A 17,802-nucleotide genomic window follows, 5' to 3' on the forward strand; every position below is an offset into this window, starting at 1 on the left:
TAATCTTATATATTTTGACTCGGTGAATTAAACTACGGAAAAAGAGGTTAGTGACTCGGTGAATGAATCTTTAAAAGTTAGGTGAATATTAACACCTAAGTGGTAAGTGAACTGTCTAATATGTTAATTGTCTGGTGGCCAATCTTTGTTAGCACGCAACCGTCATTCTCGGATATTTTGACTTTAAGGTACATTTGCTAGTAGTTAACACACGTTTAACAGTAGTTCACACACTACAACTCGGAAACTTTCAGTTTTTGTATCCTAATCTCTTCCTCTCAGCTCTCTCTATATATATAAGATTACAAGTGCATGTCTATATTTCAACATCACAAAACAAAAGAAAAATTGAAGATCTAGTCATACCTCATTCTCAAGACCCAAAATCATAAAAGATGGATCAGAAGGAACTAGACCAAATGCGGAAGGTAGTTAAGGAGTTAATGAAAGAACTAAAAGCGATGGCCATGGCAAGAAAAACTGTGGATGTAGAGTCATACATCCTCAAGACCAAAATCAAGAATATTAAGGAGGAGCTAGACCATAAACGGAAGGTAGTTAAGGAGTTGGAGATGGATCATCTCATTTGCGATCTCGAAAATGGTCTTCGTAGCCTTGATGACCTTTCTCAAACCGAGGTTCATGATTTAAAATCATATACAAGTGAGAAGATTGCATGGTTTGAGAGAGAGATAGGTAGGCGATCACATCCTTCTACAAGTGTCAACGAGCCAATTCTTGGGGATGATATCCCAAAGGCTTCAGATGTTGCACCTGAAGGTGGACCTTCTTCCCTCCCATCTGATGACAATGAAGACATGAAGACACGTGAAGGAGAGAGCAGCAAATCTGGTGGTGCAGACGATGCCTAAAGAAGTAGCTGTCGAATAATGAATTTAACTATTGTGTCTTGAAATAAAGTTGTTGTTGTTTGTGTCTTTGCATGCTCATTTCATATTTCTAGTTCTTGTTGTGTCCTAAACCTGAATAATGTAATGTTTATTTGCTAATATATGGAAAACTATGAAAAGCTAATGCATATCTTATTTGCTAATTTCTTTTTGGGTCTTTTGGTGAGCTCTCTATTCAGGGATTATGAAAGATGTTCCACTAGAAATAGTTCACATATAATAATCTAAATGAGTTATACCCCTTTGTTTTTAACAACTTTAATCACAACTCTTTGAACAATTTTAGTCGTCTTTTACAATAAAGACTCAAATACATTACATTGGTAGTAATTCTAATTATAAAAGATATGTATACACTTTGAGGCTTCCCAAATGCTACAGAAAAGAAACCTCTACAGCTAATCAAACAACATCAATTACTACTACCAACCATTTAGAAACCTTACAGACAAGAAAAATACTCTCATTCGTTTATGGATTGCTAAGACACGCATCTAACAAAGTTAATGTAAATAGTCTTTCCTGGTTTGTGTGTCCATATGAATTTTGTACAGCTGAGTTGAGCGAGTGACCAACATTCAAGTTTGTCACTCTCTAGGCCGAGCAAGCCATAAAGAGCTGAGAGCTCGTAGCCTCGAGGAGTAATCATGAATCGCAAGTAAAGCACGCGCTGACTGTCTCGTTGTTAATACTCTTATCATCTGTTGCAATGTCTGTAACCTCAAATTATCAGCCTGCCACCACCACCAACCAAAGTGATCATTATCTTCTTAAAGACATTTACATATTAAATAACACAATAATGTCAAGATTTTTTGTTGTACCTGGCGGATAAAACCTTCGAGGGTACCTAACTTCCCCATCGCCATGGCCATCTGACCCATATAGCTAGCTACATTACCTGATGAGCTTGAACCAAGAGTCCCGCTAGATAAAGTATCAGCTAGCGACTGTTGTAAGCTCTCCATCCCTTGTGACAAAGCATCTTCTGCCTGCTGCGATGTCTCTTGCAAGCTGTTTATCCCCATCACTTGTCTCTCTGTCATTGGCTCCAACTGATTCACCAGAAGCTGTTTTTTTTTGCACAAACATTATTATTATTATTATTATTATTACTGAAGCAGATGAAGAAGACAAAATGGGAGTTTGGGAACTGACCTTGAGGATTTCGGATGAACGGAAGCCACCAAGCCACAAGAAACATCTCTCAGCCGGTGTTTTCCACATACCGTAAAGCAAGTGAAAGACATCGTTCTTAGCTGCGTTGCTCTTTATCCTGAAAAGCTCCTCGTAGTGAGCCATCACGCCGTCTACTATTATTAGAAGCTCACCATCGCCTGCATGCGCGTTTAGAGCAGACCTCAGCTCGTTCATTCTCTTGTTCTTTTCTTCCAGCCACCTTGAGTATTCAGCATCAAACGCCAACGCCCCTGAAAGAATAAAAAAGTTATACATATCACAATCCAAACATTGAACCAGTAAGATAACTGATTGAGAATAAGCAAACCAACCATTTCCACCGGTAGAATGGGCCTGGTCTCCTGTGCTTGAAATGAAGACACCCTACAAGCGAGAAAACATTCATTTATGTATACAGAATCACAAAAAGTTAACAATATATATATAAAAAAAAAAGAGAAGAAAATGAATTGGAACCTGTTGTCTTGCTCTTTGCAGCTCCTGCTCAAGCTGTGTAAGCTTCAAGCGGCTATTCTCCAGCTGCTGAACATATGCCTATGGATGGAGCAATTAAAAAGTACTTAAGGGTGAACCATTTCAGAAAACAAGAAACAAAGAACCAATTGAAAGATATTTATTACCTTCTTCCTCAGTCTGCTTTTCCTTGCTGCCTCGCGGTTTTGAGCAAGCCTACGAACGGTCTATGGATTCAAAATAAAAAGATTATAACGTTGGATCAATAAAAATGGCTTTTGAATCTTATAGAGATGGAGATATTACCTTTTGATCCAACTTGTTCTTGGATCGTTCACTAGAATCAGAAGCAGCAGTGTTGTTCACTAGTGCTCCCTCAGACTGCATTAAATTTAACAAACATAACAATTTACTTTACACTGAAGAACATAAAGTGAGAGGAATATTTCAGAGGTTATGAGCTAACCCCAAGATCTCTGTCTCCATCTGTTGAGACATCGGTTATTGGACTCATATCAGCCATATTACTTTCTGTACTAACACACTTGATGGCTAAAGACAATATCCACTTGTGGCGGCCTCTCTTGCAGTACAAAATTCTCGAGACTTCTCTTGCAGTAACACAGATTCAAACTATATGAAGAAGACACTGCTAAGATTAAGACAAGTTAAAAAGAAAAGATTCTACAAGGTCAAAGAAAAGAAAAAAACACTCTCTAGAATAGTGGCTGGTTCTGTTTCAGCTAATCAAGCCATAAAGAAGAATGCTAGAGATTCCTTTACTTATTCAACACACAAATGCCAAAAGCCTCACAAACTCAAGAACATAGGAACCTTTTTTGCTTAACAGACTGATTAAAATAACGCATCAAATGTATGCAAAATCATGTAAAGAGGCTGAATAAATGTGGATATCACTTGAATTAAGAGAAACTATTAGCAAAAACAAATGAAGACCCTCCCTGAGTTATACCATTCTACTAGCAAACTCGTTGCGCGGAGCAATAAAATCAAAACTATCACCAGCAAATGAAGCTGCAGGTATTGAATTCAAGCCAAGCAATTACCAACTGAACATCTAATCTAACTCTCAAACAGAATTAACGGTACCATCCAAAAAAAGAAGAAGCAAAAGCTCTTTTGAAAGGTTCTGAAAGTCAACTAAGTTAACTTCAGAGGCAAAAGACAAAGTTACAGAGTACTTCTATATGACTGTGAAACAAAGAAGAAAACCCTAGAAAAAAGGAACTTGCTTTCGAGGAAGAAAGGTCACACCTTGAAAAATGAAAACCTTTTTGTGTGCTGCAGAGGAAGTCCACTGTAAAAAGGTTGGCTTTTGAAATCGGATTTGGAATCGGAAGCAGAGAGAAGAGAGAGAGAGAGAGAGGATCCGAAATGTCCAATCTCCGACACGTTTTGTCCTAAATAATCTCTACCAGTTCCTACCCGAAAGAACACCTTTGATGAATTTAACGGAAATTTTCATTTTGAACCCCCTATGTTTTCTGTTTTTCCATAACTAACTCCACTCTCTTATAATTACAAAACCACCCTGTTTTATTATTTAAAAATTCTAAATCCAAAGTAGATTATAATACGTCACTGCTTTCCTCGACCATTCAGATAAGCCGATCAGACAAGTCCAGTTTAGTAAGATTAATTAAAAGATTTAATGTTTTATAAAAAAGGATCGAATTGATTAAAAAAAAAAAACTAAAAGCCAGAAGCTTATAGAAAGGACTGAACACTCTCACTTAGCCAGAAGCTTATAAAAAGGACAACTGATGAGAAAAAAAAGCTAAAAGCGTGTTCGCAGGTTATGTGAGTGGTACAACTAGTAGGTAAAAGTCAGCGTGGCGAAAGCCTCTACCTTAGCTAGAAGGTTTCAAGCTCGAAAAGAATCTAAAACTCGTGAGAGACACACTACGCCACGTGGACCAGCTTTTATTAAATGCATTTGTTGACAAAAAGAGAGTTTATTACAACTGTTGTCTTATTCGAAAAATGATTACACTCTCTCTCTTTTTACTCATCAATAATGCTTTTAATTCTCACTCTCGTCACTCACTCACACTCCAATCACTCTCTCAGCAGATCTTCTTCATTCTCTTTAATGGCCACCCCCAGATTCAACCACCAGTTCTCAATCTCATTGGCTCTCTCCTGCTTCTTCCTCACAACCTTCTCTTTCACGGAAGACGTCGAACTCACTTCCCTCCTCAGATTCAAATCCTCCATCGACGATCCAAAGAACTCTCTCTCAGCCTGGTCCAACACCTCTTCTTCTTCACACCACTGTAACTGGACCGGCATCACTTGCACCAGAGCTCCTTCTCTCTACGTCTCCTCCATCAGCCTCCAAAGCCTAAACCTCTCCGGCGAAATCTCCGACTCTGTCTGTAACCTCCCTTACCTCACTCACCTCGACCTCTCCCAAAACCTCTTCAACCAGCCTATCCCGCTTCACCTCTCCGCGTGTCTCACCTTAGAGACTCTCAATCTCAGTACCAATCTCATCTGGGGAACGATCCCTGATCAGATATCTGAGTTCAGTTCATTGAAAGTTCTTGACTTGAGTAGTAACCATGTAGAGGGTAAGCTTCCAGAAGGTTTAGGGTCGCTACTCAATCTCCAAGTTCTTAACTTGGGGAGTAATCTCTTGACTGGTCTCGTCCCTAATGTAATAGGGAAGCTAAGCGAGCTTCTTGTTCTTGATTTGTCTGAAAACAGTTATTTAGTTAGCGAGATCCCTTCTTCTATTGGGAAGCTAGACAAGCTCGAACACCTTCTCCTCCACAGGTCAGGCTTCCACGGAGGGATTCCAACTTCGTTTGCCGGTTTAACGAGCTTAAAAGTATTGGACTTGTGTCTCAACAACCTCACCGGTGAGATCACTCGTTCTTTAGGGACTTCTTCTCTTAAGAGCTTGGTCTCTCTCGACGTGTCTCAGAACAAGCTAACCGGCTCTTTCCCTGGCGGCGTGTGCAGTGGGAAGAGCCTTGTTAGCCTCTCGCTTCATTCTAATTTGTTCCAAGGTTCGTTGCCTGGCTCTATCGGTGAGTGTCTTAGTCTTGAGAGGCTTCAAGTGCAGGAGAACGGATTCTCTGGTGAGTTTCCGGTTAAGCTATGGTCGTCACCGAAGATTAAGATAATTAGAGCTGGTGATAATAGATTCACAGGTCAAGTTCCTGAGTCTATCTCTTTGGCTTCATCACTAGAGCAAGTTGAGATAGATAACAACTCATTCTCCGGTGAGATCCCACACGGTCTTGGACTTATCAAGAACTTGTATAAGTTCTCTGCTTCTGAAAACAAGTTTGATGGAGAGTTACCAACAAACTTCTGCGACTCGCCTTCCCTCAGCATTGTCAACATCTCTCACAATACTCTCTCAGGGAAGATCCCTGAGATCAAGAACTGCAAGAAGCTTGTCTCTTTGTCTCTTGCAGGGAATGGTTTTACCGGAGAGATACCAAAATCGCTAGCTGAGTTACACGTTCTGACATACCTTGATCTGTCTGCTAATAAGCTCACCGGTTCGATCCCTCGAGAGCTGCAGAGCCTGAAGCTCGCTCTCTTCAACGTGTCGTACAATAAGTTATCAGGCGAGGTGCCTCCTTCTCTTGTCTCCGGCTTGCCCGCTTCCTTCCTGCAAGGCAATCCGGGGCTTTGCGGCCCCGGTTTGCCTCGTTCCTCTTGCTCCTCGGGCCGGTCTAGCTTCCGTATAGCCTTGTTGTTGGTTCTGATATGTTTAGCACTCGCTCTTGCAGCTTCCTTCTTCATCTCGTATCGATACTACAAAAAGAAAGCTCAGTGTAAGAGTGCTTGGCGGTCGGAGTTTTATTACCCTCTCAGACTAACCGAGCAGGAGCTGATGAAAGCGGTGAATGAAACTTCCCCTTCCGACCTATACGTCCTCAGTTTATCTACTGGGGAGCTAATAGCTGTGAGGAAGCTAGTGAACTCGAGGAACATATCATCAAAAGCCCTCAAAGCCGAAGTGAGAACCGTAGCGAAGATACGTCACAAGAACGTTATTCGAATCCTTGGCTTTTGTTTCACAGACGAGCTGATCTTCTTGATATACGAGCACGCGCAAAACGGTAGCTTGCACAATACGCTATCAAACCCTGGCGGTGGTGATCAGCTGCAGTGGGGGGTTAGGTTGAAGATAGCGTTAGGTGTTGCTCAAGCGTTGGCTTACATTAGCAAAGACTATGAGCCTCATTTGCTCCACAGGAATCTTAAGTCGAGAAACATTCTCTTGGATAAAGATTTTGAACCCAAGATTAGTGATTTTGCTCTTGACCATATCGTTGGAGAAGCTGCGTTTCAGACCTACTACTCCTGCTATACTGCACCAGGTACAGTGTCAACTGTCAAGTGATCATACTGATTGTGTGTGTGTCTGTATACTTCTACTGATTGTGTTTTTTTTTTCTTTGATTGTATTCAGAAAACAATTACAGCAAGAAAGCAACAGAAGAAATGGATGTTTACAGTTTTGGAGTTGTACTACTAGAGCTTGTCACGGGGCAGAGAGCAGAAGAAGGAGAGTCTCTTGACATAGTGAAGCAGGTGAGGAGGAAGATAAACTTGACGAATGGAGCTGCTCAGGTTCTTGACCAAAAGATCTTGTCTGACTCTTGCCAATCAGATATGCTGAAGACCTTAGACATTGCTCTCAACTGCATCGCCGTCGCTGCGGAGAAACGGCCTTCACTGCTTCAAGTTATCAAAGCGCTTGAGGGTATAATAATAAGCTCAGCTTCAACTGAAAAGCTTCCAGTTTCAGCATAAACAATAAAAGCCAAGAGAGAGACCATTTTATTCGCTCTAGTTTTTTTTTTTTACTAAAAAAAATCAAGATTGTATGTTTTGTTTGTGGAGTGTGTGTGTGTGTGAATGTACATCTTATGATGAGCTTTTGGTTTTAGATTTCTCCAAGGAGTCTGTATCTTTCGTTAGTGGGAGAGAAACTAAGGTTGTCCTTTTCTTCAACTCCTTTGATGATTTTGTAGTATGGAGGAGATCTTGATGTTTCTGTCTCTTCATTGTTGTTGTTGTTGTATACTATGTTTTGTATCATGGAAACCTTAAGGTTGTCACTGAACTCTGCAACCATATCTGTCAACTGTGCACTAGTTGGAAGATAGTACTGAACCGGATCGACTTGTCTAGGAAAGTTTCTAGTTGCCTCTCCTCCTGATGAGCTTCTACTCTCAGTTATGCTCTGAAAACACAAACAAAACAACATAGTTTTAGCAATAGTTCTTATCTAATCATTAAAGGACTGAAAAATCAACCTGCATGTTGAGCTCCTCAAGAACACTTCCTGGGACAGGGTATGGGCAGAACTCATCTGGTGTGAAGTTGCATAATATCCTTTTTATCAAACTCAAACCAATTGATGGGCAGACCTGCAAACACACACAAAAAAATATTAAACCAAGAGACTATTTATAATCACAAGCTTAAGAGTGTTAATAAGCATACATTACCTCATCTCTGGTGGAACTGTCTACAAGCATTTCTTTTGGTAGCATAAGGAGATCACTCAATTCATTAAGCAAGTGGAAGGGTTTAAATGTCTCATCTCCTCTTTCCGCAGAATGATCATCATCGATCTCAAAGATGTCTGTAAGTAATCTTGACCAGTATCCAACCTATATTAACCTTATGTTAGCTAGCATACATAGCTCATGGCGCTTGTAATGTACAACTTCATTATGTGAATACCGTGTTTTTTAGTTTAACGCCAGATTCAAAGCTCAAAACCCCTGCTGGAATTGGGAGAACTCTTGGGTCACAAATGGGATCAGAGTCAGGATCAGTTGGTATCTGATGAGCCGACTCTCGGAGAATGGCATTGAACATAGCCACATCAAGTCTTGCTATGCATTGCTCCATAACCTTTAGTTAGACAGAACATGTCAGTTCCATTCCACTAGAAGAAGAGAAGGTAAAAAGTAATGTACCATTCTTGTCAACACATGTAAACAACCACATGCTTCTTGAACAGGACACAGCCGTTGAAGAGCCTCCTCAAAAGCTTTTCTCCATAGGTTTACAGAAAAGCTCTCTTGTAACCTGTCACATGTTGCTGGCTCTGAAAAATTCCCCATCATTTCACACTTTGTGGAGCCTACTCCTTGAGGTTTCATATGTACCATCATTACCTAAAACAAAGAGTGGGAATATAAAGCTATTTGATATCTGCACCTAAAGCTTTTTGGGTTTTTACCTGTGACCATATGGAACCAACAGTTTTTGTAAATAAACATGATTCAACTCTTCTTAGTGCAGCTAACAGAGTTCTAACATCTGTCCAATCTTCTTCAAGCCGGTTAGATCCATTTAGATTTGTGCTACCAAACTCATATGAAATAATCTCTCTCAACATGACAGTGTTGGACAACCAGAAAGTTAACCTGAGCCAAAGCAACATGATAAGGAAACATATATATATATATATATATACATAAAGAAGAATGAACATTTAGTTTGATTACCTTGATACATCACTTCCACATGACTTCAACACCAAGTAAAGACCAGATGCAATGTTTTTGGCAACTGAGATCAACTTGTTTTCACTCTGATTCTTTCTAGCAAGTGCGTAGAGTCTAGAAAGGTCACGTGCAGGTCTGTGCAGCTCGTGTTCCGAGCTCCCATGCTCTGGAAACACAGAGTAGAGCGACATCTCAAGAGTAGCCACCTCTCTCAGCTCTTCTTCAAGTTCCTCTATTCGAGACTCCAACGTCCCAATCTTTTGAGCCAAGACTTCATTTCCTTTGTCTTCCTTGTCCACAGGTGCTTCATTGTCATTGTCACTTTCTGTGTTATTATTCAACGCATCTTCAAACTTGTCATCTTCTTTTGCATCCTCAAAAGGAGTGTCATCAACCGCTTCAGGAGAGAAACTCTTCTTACTCTCAGAGCTGCTTCTATAAGAGGAGAGATCAGACAAAGCTTTTGCCTGACTCTTACTGGCTCTCACGGTCTTTCTAGCTGTGCCGTGGAAGGTGTTGGATCGAGATCTAACCGAACCGGCATTGGTTCGTCCCTTTGATGCTAAGGGTGTTATATCCTGAGAGCTTCTGCTCTTGGGAACCCTAGAAGGCCTTTCTGACTTCTTCTTATCGTCAGGGGAAAACACATCACCTCCTTGAGAAGAAGAGACAGAACCATCATTGTTTGTTTCGGTACCTGACTCGTCACCGTAGTCCATCATCAGAGTCTCGTCATTCCTTGGCTTCTCGTTGGCATCGTCCATGTAATGAAGGTTCACGTTTTCATAGACTTCAGAAGACTCGGATCCAGTTGTTGAATCGTTTAGAGCGAGTGTAGAAGGATCAGAAGCAGTTGCATCTAGAACTCTTGAAACAAGCTGAGCTGCATTCAACGGTTTGACTCCATTGGCTTTGATGGTGGGCTGCTGTTTCTGATCTTTCTTTGCCAAAGTGGAACTGGTTCTTGGCTTTGAGGTAGTTGAAGTTCTTGGCCTCTCGAATCTTTTCATCTCCTTCTTCTACCTGAAAATAAAACAAGAAATAATAACAATCATAACATTATTGGCAGCAGAAATCAAGAAAATGAATTGTCTTAGACATTTTAGCCATTCATTTAAAAAAAAGAATAATAATAATAAGAACAGAATTTGATGAAGTCTTGAGAAGCAAGGCAAGAGAACATGACCACCGACTCAAATGTCGACATTATTGTAGCTTGGTAATAACTCGTGACAGCAACACATGTTTCCACATTGACAAACAAACATTTCATTCATTCATGAGAATCACAATAGTTTCATGATTATCTAATTATATAAGAAACAATACAAAGTTAAATTACCAACTTGTGCAGACAGTAAGTAACACGACACAAGTAATGCATTACTAAGTAACGTACGAGCACGTCTTTATCTTATTATTTAATTAGTTAGAGACTAATAAAAAAAAAAAGTCTCTTCCTCTCTCTCTTTCGACATTACAATGTCGGAAAAAGGATCGACGATGATCGGATTCAAATGAGATCGATCATGATGATGATAATGTAAATGAAAATCTGAAAGATGCATTGTATACAACAAACCTGAGACGTGAGATCCAAGTTGATGATGATCTGAAGAATCAGGATGATCCAGAAAAAAAAGAAGAGAAGAGGAAACTGGGGAGGAGGAGATGTAATTGTTTTTGTGGGAGTTTCTGCAGAGAATATAACAGTTTGTTGTGAGTTTGACACTCGGGTTTATAAGAGGATTAACGTGTTGACAATTCTCTCTCTCTCTCTCTCGTTTTGGATCGGTCGGTGATTTGTTTAATCAATCGGATATAGAGTATCGGTTACACCTAGAGACAGATGCTACGTCGTGATCTTCCCACTTCCGTATTTTTTGTATCATTCAAATTTAATATTTCATCGATCCCAAAAAGGCTGAAAAAGCTAGTGAAACAAATAAATATGAACGAATAATGGTCCTTTTTTTTTGTAAAACAAATATGTGAAAATTGAGTGGTAAGTAAAAGTAAAATTTACAAAGGAAGCATTTATTTTATTACTGAAAGCGAAAATCTAAGCAACTTGTTCCTTCCAAATGTGGCAAAAACAAATCATGTGTTGGACATTTCTTGAATCACATGGATGTGTGTGTCTATCTATCTGCAAAGTGCTTAGACAAGTGAATTATGCCCGTGGGACCTTAATAATGTGTGATATCCTATGGATTACAAAGTTGGGAGAAGAGAACATATCTGGAGCTACAATCTCAACTCTAGAGGAATCATCAAATACTGAGCCGAATTAACGACATTTCTTCTGGTGATTACGAGATCTAGGTCCGGAGCCACTGTCTTCAGTAAGGCTTTCTCAGGCATTGATTCAAAATCTTTTTTTGTTGAACAAGAATGTGATGTCTCATAACTACATAAAGAGCAGCGGAGAAGTAAATGACAATGAAACCAGACTCGGTGTGGCTAGAATCGTTACGGTCAAGTTCTTGTGCTGATCTGCAACCTTCTTGTTGAGAAGAGAGTGCAACGATCCTACTAAATAGTTTAGCTCAATAAGCTTTATTAATGGCTCAAGATTCATTATCACCCGATTTATTTAACTCTATAAAATAAAACTTTCACTAGTTAGTGGCTCAAGATTCATTATCACTCAGATTTACTTACTCTATAAAATAAAACTTTTCACTAGTTAATGGTTTTGCTCTGTTTATGTGGTGCCCTACTCGAGCGTTGCTAGCCGATCGATCAAAACATCTTGAAAATGTGCTATGAATTCACCAAATGCACATATGCTTCATGTTTTTATTAATTATTCCAAATGAAAGATACATGTCCTTAGACTTTATTTATTATGATGGTAATAAAGAAGGTTTGGTTGCTTGAAACATCACTTGCATCTCTGAAGAGGTGCACCACACAAACACTTGTTGTGAAGATAGGCATAAGCACCATCTCTCTGAAGTTCCCCTCCTTTCGGGATGGGTCCACACAATCTATTATAGCTAACATTGAAAGTCTGGAGACTAAGTTCTGTCCATTGAACCGGGATACTCCCTGTGATACCGTTGTGATTCAAGTCCAAGAGATTAACGGTCTTAGCAACCTTAACCTTGGAGATATCGAACTGGAACATGTTTCTTGATAAATCAATAGTCCATGTCTTTTTATTGGTTCCAAACAACATCGAAGCGTCACCTTTTAGCTTGTTACGGGAAAGATCGATCCGGTAAAAGTCTAGCTTGCCTAGTGACTTTGGTATTGAACCATTGAGCTGGTTGTGTGATAGGAAAAGGTCAGGGGCTTTTCCTGGAAACGACCCAAATAACTCTGGTATTGGACCTAATGAACGTTATAAGAGCTGATGTTAGGAAGAGTACATTTAAGTTAATTAATAAGATTAATTGATTAATTATAGAAATTTTTTTTTCACCTGTGAGCTTGTTTCTGCTGAGTTCAAGATACTCAAGTTTAGGTAACAAAGCAAGAGAACTAGGTATGGAACCAGAGAGGTCATTGTAGGAAAGGTCTATGTACTGAAGATTCTTGAGCTGGCTAAAGAAATCAGGAATAGGACCGGTAAGGTTAGTCCAGCTGAGCCTGAGAAAACGGAGGTACTTGAGCTTGGCAATGGTGGGCTGGATTGGGCCGGTGAGGTTAGAGAGCTTGCGGAAGATTAGTGTTTGCAGATAAGGTAAGTCGCCTACTTCAGGAGGGATCTGAGCGGATATCTGGTCGTAACTAATGTGTAGGGAGGTGACACGGTGGTTGACGGTGGCGTCGCCGCAGTCAACGTTGAACCAGGTGCAGCAGTCTTCTTTGGGGTCCCAGGAGATGATGTTGTTGTAAGGGTTGCTAAGTGACTTCTTGATCTTGAGGAGAGTGTTTTTGTCATCTTTGTGACAGAGATCTTTAGATAAGGAGGTCGTGAGGAAGAGCGTGAAGAACAAGAAGAGGAGCAGGGTCGTTGCCTTACTCATAATGGTAGTGTGCTTGAGTATGAGTTGTAGTGGAAACTTCTAATGATATATAGGCTAACGGCCTAACGTAATCAATTGGAAACTTAGTGGTAGGGTTTTACTAATTATATTTGCTGACTAGACCACATGCTAAACAAGTTATGGACGGTGCGTGTGAACTCATGGTTCAAATTCTCCCCGGGCTAGATAAATTTGAGTTGAGAAAGTAATTGGGCCTTCAGAAGTGAAGCCCATAATAAGAATTAATTGCGCGAGTCCGAAAATTGAAAAACGAGGCCCGTGAGTTAGTTATTACCGTTATAAGTGAAAACAGAGAATAAGTATTCATCCTTATTCTTCCTCTATTTGTGGTAACTTCTACCTTCATTTTCACTTTAAAAATGTTCTAAGAACTCATAAAAATACAAGTTGTGACACATGCTTTATTTTATCAATCTGGATGATATTACATTTTTTTTTTTTTGGGAAAACTAGAGATAAGCTTGGTTTATTACTTGCAACTACTATCAAGAGGTGCACCACATAAACACTTGTTATGAAAATATGTATAAGAATCAAATCTCTGAAGACTTCCTCCAGTGGGGATGGGTCCACACAGTCTGTTATAGCTAACATTTAAGATTTGGAGAGAATATTCAGTCCACTGAACCGGAATACTCCCTGTGATCCCATTGTGGTTCAAGTCCAGTACACCAAGTGACTCATGGAGCACAACTCTGGACAGATCAAACTGGAACATGTTTCTTGATAAGTCAATGGAAAACGTCGTTTTGTTGGCTCCAAACAACATCGAAGCATCGCCTGTGAGCTTGTTCCTTGAGAAATCTATCCGGTTAAAATCAAGGTTGCCTAGTGATTTGGGTATAGAACCGGAGAGCTGATTGTGTGAAAAGATAAGGTAAGGAACTTCTGCTGGAAACGATCCAAATGATTCAGGTATTGTACCTAAGTGAAAGTTAGAAAAAAAGCATTTTAATAATCATATTTTAAGCGACGAATAGTAGAATCAAAGAGATTTTGTGACCAAAAAAAAAAAGTAGAATCAAAGAGATTACTTAGTTTACCTGTAAGTTTATTCCTACTAACATCAATGTACGAAAGTTTAGGTAACAAAGCGAGGGAGCTAGGTATGGAACCAGAGAGCTGATTGAAGGCAAGGCTTAAGTATTCAAGATTCATGAGCTGACTAAGGAAATCAGGAACCGGGCCGGTGAGGTTCAACCAGCTAAGCCTGAGAGAACGGAGATGCTTAAGCTTGGTGATGGTGGATGGGATCTGACCGGTGATGTTAGTGATCCTGTGGAACATAAGATTCTGAAGATACGGTAAGTCACCCACTTCAGGCGGAATCTGACCGGATATCTGACCGGCGAATATGGTTAGGGAGATGACGCGGTGGTTAACGGTGGCGTCGCCGCATTCGAGGCAGTACCAGGAGCAGCAGTCGGTTTCCGGGTGCCACGAGGCGAGGTGGTAAGGGTTGTTTAGGGACTTCTTGATTTTAAGGAGGGTGTTTTTGTCGTTTTGGTTACATAGATCTTTCGATGTCGCGATGGTGATGAGGTACGTGATGGAAAACAAGAGCGAGAAAAGCAGTGTCGTGTTTGTCTTATGATCCATGTTGTATGGTGTTTTGTTTTGAATATTTTTTTGTTGAAAGTGTGACGATGATATATACACTATAGAGATTAGATATTCGATTTGATAGAAACCTTAATAGTCAGCCAATACGTGTGATTAAGATGTCGGTGTTGAATATGGTTGGCTGGTGCCAACATGCTGGCAGTCAACATGTGCCACTTGAGGACTACTACTCTCTCAACCACGGCTTCTATTTTGATCTTTTTCGAAAAAATTATTCATATGTATATAAATGTTTGGGTTTATAATCTTAGAGCATGATTAACGCTAGGGGGGCTTGGGTTCTTAGGTTTTTTTTTTTTTGTTCGATTTAAAAAAAAAATTAAAAACTAACCAATCGCGGATCTCACTGATACGTGGCGGCCCGTGAACAGTTCAAAAACTCTATGAAACTCTCATTTTGCAGAAGAGGAAAAAGAGTTGAGTTTTAAGAAAAATGTGGGACTCACCTCTTAAGAACCCACTTAAGAGGTGGAGATAAAAATGATCTTACACGAAACATTTTTAAGCTTCATCATATCAAATTTGCTTTTGATACAATTTTATAACAGTATCGACCAATAGTTTGATTTGCGAAATGAGAAAATTTATATGATGTAAAACTAGATTTCAAAAATGAGATACACCAAAAACAAATAACTTCTAAAACGTATTTCAATACACTAAAATATACTGCTATTTTTTCCTGGTAAGTCTATAAATATAACCAACGTATATAGTATATGGGTGGACACCAAACATGCATCCCAACTTTTCAAAATATTTGTGATCCGTTCTATTCTATCTGGATCAACAACTTTCTGATTTGATCGAGTCGGTAACTATTCGAATATATGGTGTTCGTCAGTTCGTGTAATCCAATGAAATGAATATTTTCGGATATCAAATTCAATATGTAAAACTAAATTTAAAATAAAAAATTAATACAAATAATAATATTTATCACAAAAATAAAATTTTACTTATTTTAAAAAAAAAAAATAGTAACTAAACTATCAGTTTAGTGATAAAATATTATAAATTTATGTAAAATAGTATTTATTTATTTTGCTTCATAAATTACAAATAACAGAATTTTTTGAATCAAATTAAAACAGATAACATACCGAATCAAATTTCACTATATTTTTCCACTCAAGCTTAGTCTAGTGGTTTATATAGTAATATAATATTATTGACATATCGGCATTCGGATTCAGATATATACATGCACATAGTCAAATCATGCATACTACATGGTTATGATTTGATGTCTTATGCCTTTGTCGAATGGAAACGGAAGATCGATAAGTTTGGCCGTAAAAGTGGATAATGGATAGTTACAGCAAACTCTAATTAACAGGAACCTTTGCGATTGATCTTCATTTAAATGTGTCTAACATGACTGATTGTGATTCAGACTGGAAGATTGTATTACAAATATATGAAAGCAGGTTTGGTTGATTTTTTAATCAGTCAATCAAAATAAAACATACAGTTGTCTATAAACTTATTGGATTATTTGGTAAAGTAGAATAGTAATAAGCTTGGCTGCTTGAATCTTTCACTTGCAACTATCAAGTGGTGCACCACATAAACACTTATTGTGAAAATATGCATAAGAATCAAACGTCTGAAGTTTCCCTCCGGTGGGGATGCGTCCACACAGTCTGTTGTAGCTAACATTGAAAATTTGGAAAGGAGTTTCAGCCCACTGAACCGGGATACTCCCTGTGATCCCATTGTGATTCAAGTCTAAGATACCAAATGTATTAGGGATCTCAACTCTTGAGAGATCGAACTGGAACATGTTTCTTGATAAATCAATGGAAAATGTGGTTTTATTGGCTCCAAACAACATCGAAGCATCGCCTATGAACTTGTTCCGTGAGAAATCGATCCGGTTAAAATTCAGGTTTCCTAGTGATTTAGGTATCGAACCGGATAGCTGGTTATGTGATAGGAAAAGGTCAGGGACTTTTCCTGGGAATGATCCAAATGACTCTGGTATTGTACCTAAGTGCAAATTAAAAAGGTTAGAAAAATAACAGTGTAATTAAAAATCAGCTTTTTTTAATAATCACTTTTTAATAGAGATAAAAGAGTTATTCACCTGTAAGCCTATTCCTACTAAGATCAACGTAGGAAAGTTTAGGTAACAAGGAGAGAGAGCTAGGTATGGAACCAGAAAAATAATTGAAGGAAAGGTTTAAGTAGTCAAGATCCATGAGCTGACTCAAAAACTCAGGAACCGGGCCGGTGAGGTTCGTCCAGCTAAGCCTGAGAAAACGGAGATACTTGAGCTTGGTGATGGTGTGTGGGATCTGACCGGTGAGGTTAGTGATTTTGCGGAAGACAAGCTTCTGAAGATACGGTAAGTCACCGACTTCAGGAGGGATCTGACCGGAGATCTGAGCGGAGAATATGGTTAGGGAGATGACGCGGCGGTTAACGGTGGCGTCGTCGCACTCGAGGCTGTTCCAGGCGCAGCAGTCGCTTTTAGGGTCCCATGAGGCGAGGTGGTAAGGGTTGTTTAGGGACTTCTTGATCTTGAGGAGGGTCTTTTTGTCGTTTTGGTTACATTGATCTTTTGATGACGCGTTCGTGAGGTGTGTGATGAAAAACAAGAGCGAGAAAAGCAGTGTCGTATGTGTTTTATTATCCATGTTGTATGGTTTTGGTTTTGAGTTTTTGTTCTTGAAAGTGTGACAGTGATATATACATAACACACTAGAGATTAGAGATTTAATTTGATAGCTAGCAACCTTAATAGTCAATACGTATGCTCAAGATGTCGGTGTTGAATTTGGTTGGCTAGTGCAAAACTAGTGGCTGTCCACATGTGCCACTTGAGTACTACTACTCTCTCCATCACGGCTTCTTTTTTTGAAAAAGGGCTTTCCGGGCTATTTATTTTATGGGAAATTGGGTGAGATAACATAAAAAAAAACCATAATTCACTATTTAACTAAAATTTCATTATCTCTCATCTTTTCTCTTTCTATCTCTCTCTACTTTTTCTCTACAAGACTAATTTTTCTTTTTTTCTTAGCTATTTCACAAATAAATCTTTATTTTATTTTATTTTTCTAAAAAATTATTCGTATACTTATATAGTTATATAAATTA

At 39.1% G+C, this 17,802-nt stretch overlaps 6 protein-coding genes across 8 annotated transcripts; 1 reads left to right on the forward strand and 5 right to left on the reverse strand.

Moving 5' to 3' along the window:
* Positions 1 to 1,202: 1,202 nt before the first annotated feature.
* LOC106446065 (transcription factor TGA2) lies at positions 1,203 to 4,067 on the reverse strand. Of its 2 annotated transcripts, none has more exons than XM_013887736.3 (9): positions 3,840 to 4,067; positions 3,031 to 3,197; positions 2,871 to 2,945; positions 2,732 to 2,791; positions 2,568 to 2,645; positions 2,423 to 2,474; positions 2,070 to 2,341; positions 1,736 to 1,981; positions 1,203 to 1,645 (listed from the first exon to the last, which is right to left on the reverse strand). In XM_013887736.3, the coding sequence occupies exons 2-9, from the start codon at positions 3,085 to 3,087 to the stop codon at positions 1,499 to 1,501; spliced, it is 987 nt and encodes a 328-aa protein (XP_013743190.1). In that variant the 5' UTR covers positions 3,088 to 3,197; positions 3,840 to 4,067; the 3' UTR covers positions 1,203 to 1,498. The 2 variants fall into 2 exon arrangements, with proteins under 2 accessions (XP_013743190.1, XP_013743191.1); XM_013887737.3 differs by having other exon boundaries at positions 3,031 to 3,213; positions 3,840 to 4,025.
* Positions 4,068 to 4,566: 499 nt separating this feature from the next.
* Positions 4,567 to 7,698, forward strand: LOC106448282 (probably inactive leucine-rich repeat receptor-like protein kinase At5g06940). The gene is made up of 2 exons (XM_013890190.3): positions 4,567 to 6,928; positions 7,021 to 7,698. Exons 1-2 carry the CDS (start codon positions 4,603 to 4,605, stop codon positions 7,362 to 7,364), a joined length of 2,670 nt encoding a protein of 889 aa, XP_013745644.2. The 5' UTR covers positions 4,567 to 4,602; the 3' UTR covers positions 7,365 to 7,698.
* On the reverse strand, positions 6,984 to 10,855 carry LOC106446064. 2 transcript variants are annotated; one of them, XM_013887735.3, is made up of 8 exons: positions 10,659 to 10,855; positions 9,077 to 10,099; positions 8,809 to 8,995; positions 8,543 to 8,743; positions 8,304 to 8,477; positions 8,066 to 8,230; positions 7,871 to 7,984; positions 6,984 to 7,797 (listed from the first exon to the last, which is right to left on the reverse strand). In XM_013887735.3, exons 2-8 carry the CDS (start codon positions 10,084 to 10,086, stop codon positions 7,498 to 7,500), a joined length of 2,151 nt encoding a protein of 716 aa, XP_013743189.2. In that variant the 5' UTR covers positions 10,087 to 10,099; positions 10,659 to 10,855; the 3' UTR covers positions 6,984 to 7,497. The 2 variants fall into 2 exon arrangements, with proteins under 2 accessions (XP_013743189.2, XP_048623164.1); XM_048767207.1 differs by lacking the exon at positions 10,659 to 10,855 and having other exon boundaries at positions 9,077 to 10,623.
* A 994-nt stretch (positions 10,856 to 11,849) lies between these two features.
* On the reverse strand, positions 11,850 to 13,085 carry LOC106446063 (polygalacturonase inhibitor 2-like). The gene is made up of 2 exons (XM_013887734.3): positions 12,507 to 13,085; positions 11,850 to 12,415 (listed from the first exon to the last, which is right to left on the reverse strand). The coding sequence occupies exons 1-2, from the start codon at positions 13,051 to 13,053 to the stop codon at positions 11,964 to 11,966; spliced, it is 999 nt and encodes a 332-aa protein (XP_013743188.1). The 5' UTR covers positions 13,054 to 13,085; the 3' UTR covers positions 11,850 to 11,963.
* A 368-nt stretch (positions 13,086 to 13,453) lies between these two features.
* LOC106446062 (polygalacturonase inhibitor 1-like) lies at positions 13,454 to 14,732 on the reverse strand. Its single transcript, XM_013887733.3, has 2 exons — positions 14,118 to 14,732; positions 13,454 to 13,998 (listed from the first exon to the last, which is right to left on the reverse strand). Exons 1-2 carry the CDS (start codon positions 14,671 to 14,673, stop codon positions 13,544 to 13,546), a joined length of 1,011 nt encoding a protein of 336 aa, XP_013743187.2. The 5' UTR covers positions 14,674 to 14,732; the 3' UTR covers positions 13,454 to 13,543.
* A 1,382-nt stretch (positions 14,733 to 16,114) lies between these two features.
* Positions 16,115 to 17,417, reverse strand: LOC125592326 (polygalacturonase inhibitor 1-like). Its single transcript, XM_048767209.1, has 2 exons — positions 16,787 to 17,417; positions 16,115 to 16,689 (listed from the first exon to the last, which is right to left on the reverse strand). Exons 1-2 carry the CDS (start codon positions 17,337 to 17,339, stop codon positions 16,238 to 16,240), a joined length of 1,005 nt encoding a protein of 334 aa, XP_048623166.1. The 5' UTR covers positions 17,340 to 17,417; the 3' UTR covers positions 16,115 to 16,237.
* Positions 17,418 to 17,802: the final 385 nt, after the last annotated feature.

This window comes from Brassica napus, chromosome C9 (genome assembly GCF_020379485.1).
Source record: "Brassica napus cultivar Da-Ae chromosome C9, Da-Ae, whole genome shotgun sequence".
Taxonomy (NCBI): domain Eukaryota; kingdom Viridiplantae; phylum Streptophyta; class Magnoliopsida; order Brassicales; family Brassicaceae; genus Brassica; species Brassica napus.

Excerpts from the sequence above, each read along its gene's own strand:
- LOC106446065 (XM_013887736.3), bottom strand. The coding sequence starts at position 3,087 with ATGGCTGATATGAGTCCAATAACCGATGTCTCAACAGATGGAGACAGA. Across the intron at positions 2,475-2,567 it reads TGCAAAGAGCAAGACAACAG|GGTGTCTTCATTTCAAGCAC; the intron begins GTTCCAATTCAT and ends TCTCGCTTGTAG. Across the intron at positions 2,342-2,422 it reads CCATTCTACCGGTGGAAATG|GGGCGTTGGCGTTTGATGCT; the intron begins GTTGGTTTGCTT and ends TTATTCTTTCAG.
- LOC106448282 (XM_013890190.3), top strand. The coding sequence starts at position 4,603 with ATGCTTTTAATTCTCACTCTCGTCACTCACTCACACTCCAATCACTCT. Across the intron at positions 6,929-7,020 it reads CTCCTGCTATACTGCACCAG|AAAACAATTACAGCAAGAAA; the intron begins GTACAGTGTCAA and ends GATTGTATTCAG.
- LOC106446064 (XM_013887735.3), bottom strand. The coding sequence starts at position 10,086 with ATGAAAAGATTCGAGAGGCCAAGAACTTCAACTACCTCAAAGCCAAGA. Across the intron at positions 8,996-9,076 it reads TGTGGAAGTGATGTATCAAG|GTTAACTTTCTGGTTGTCCA; the intron begins GTAATCAAACTA and ends GCTTTGGCTCAG. Across the intron at positions 7,798-7,870 it reads TTGAGGAGCTCAACATGCAG|AGCATAACTGAGAGTAGAAG; the intron begins GTTGATTTTTCA and ends TTGTGTTTTCAG.
- LOC106446063 (XM_013887734.3), bottom strand. The coding sequence starts at position 13,053 with ATGAGTAAGGCAACGACCCTGCTCCTCTTCTTGTTCTTCACGCTCTTC. Across the intron at positions 12,416-12,506 it reads CAGCAGAAACAAGCTCACAG|GTCCAATACCAGAGTTATTT; the intron begins GTGAAAAAAAAA and ends AACGTTCATTAG.
- LOC106446062 (XM_013887733.3), bottom strand. The coding sequence starts at position 14,673 with ATGGATCATAAGACAAACACGACACTGCTTTTCTCGCTCTTGTTTTCC. Across the intron at positions 13,999-14,117 it reads TAGTAGGAATAAACTTACAG|GTACAATACCTGAATCATTT; the intron begins GTAAACTAAGTA and ends ACTTTCACTTAG.
- LOC125592326 (XM_048767209.1), bottom strand. The coding sequence starts at position 17,339 with ATGGATAATAAAACACATACGACACTGCTTTTCTCGCTCTTGTTTTTC. Across the intron at positions 16,690-16,786 it reads TAGTAGGAATAGGCTTACAG|GTACAATACCAGAGTCATTT; the intron begins GTGAATAACTCT and ends ATTTGCACTTAG.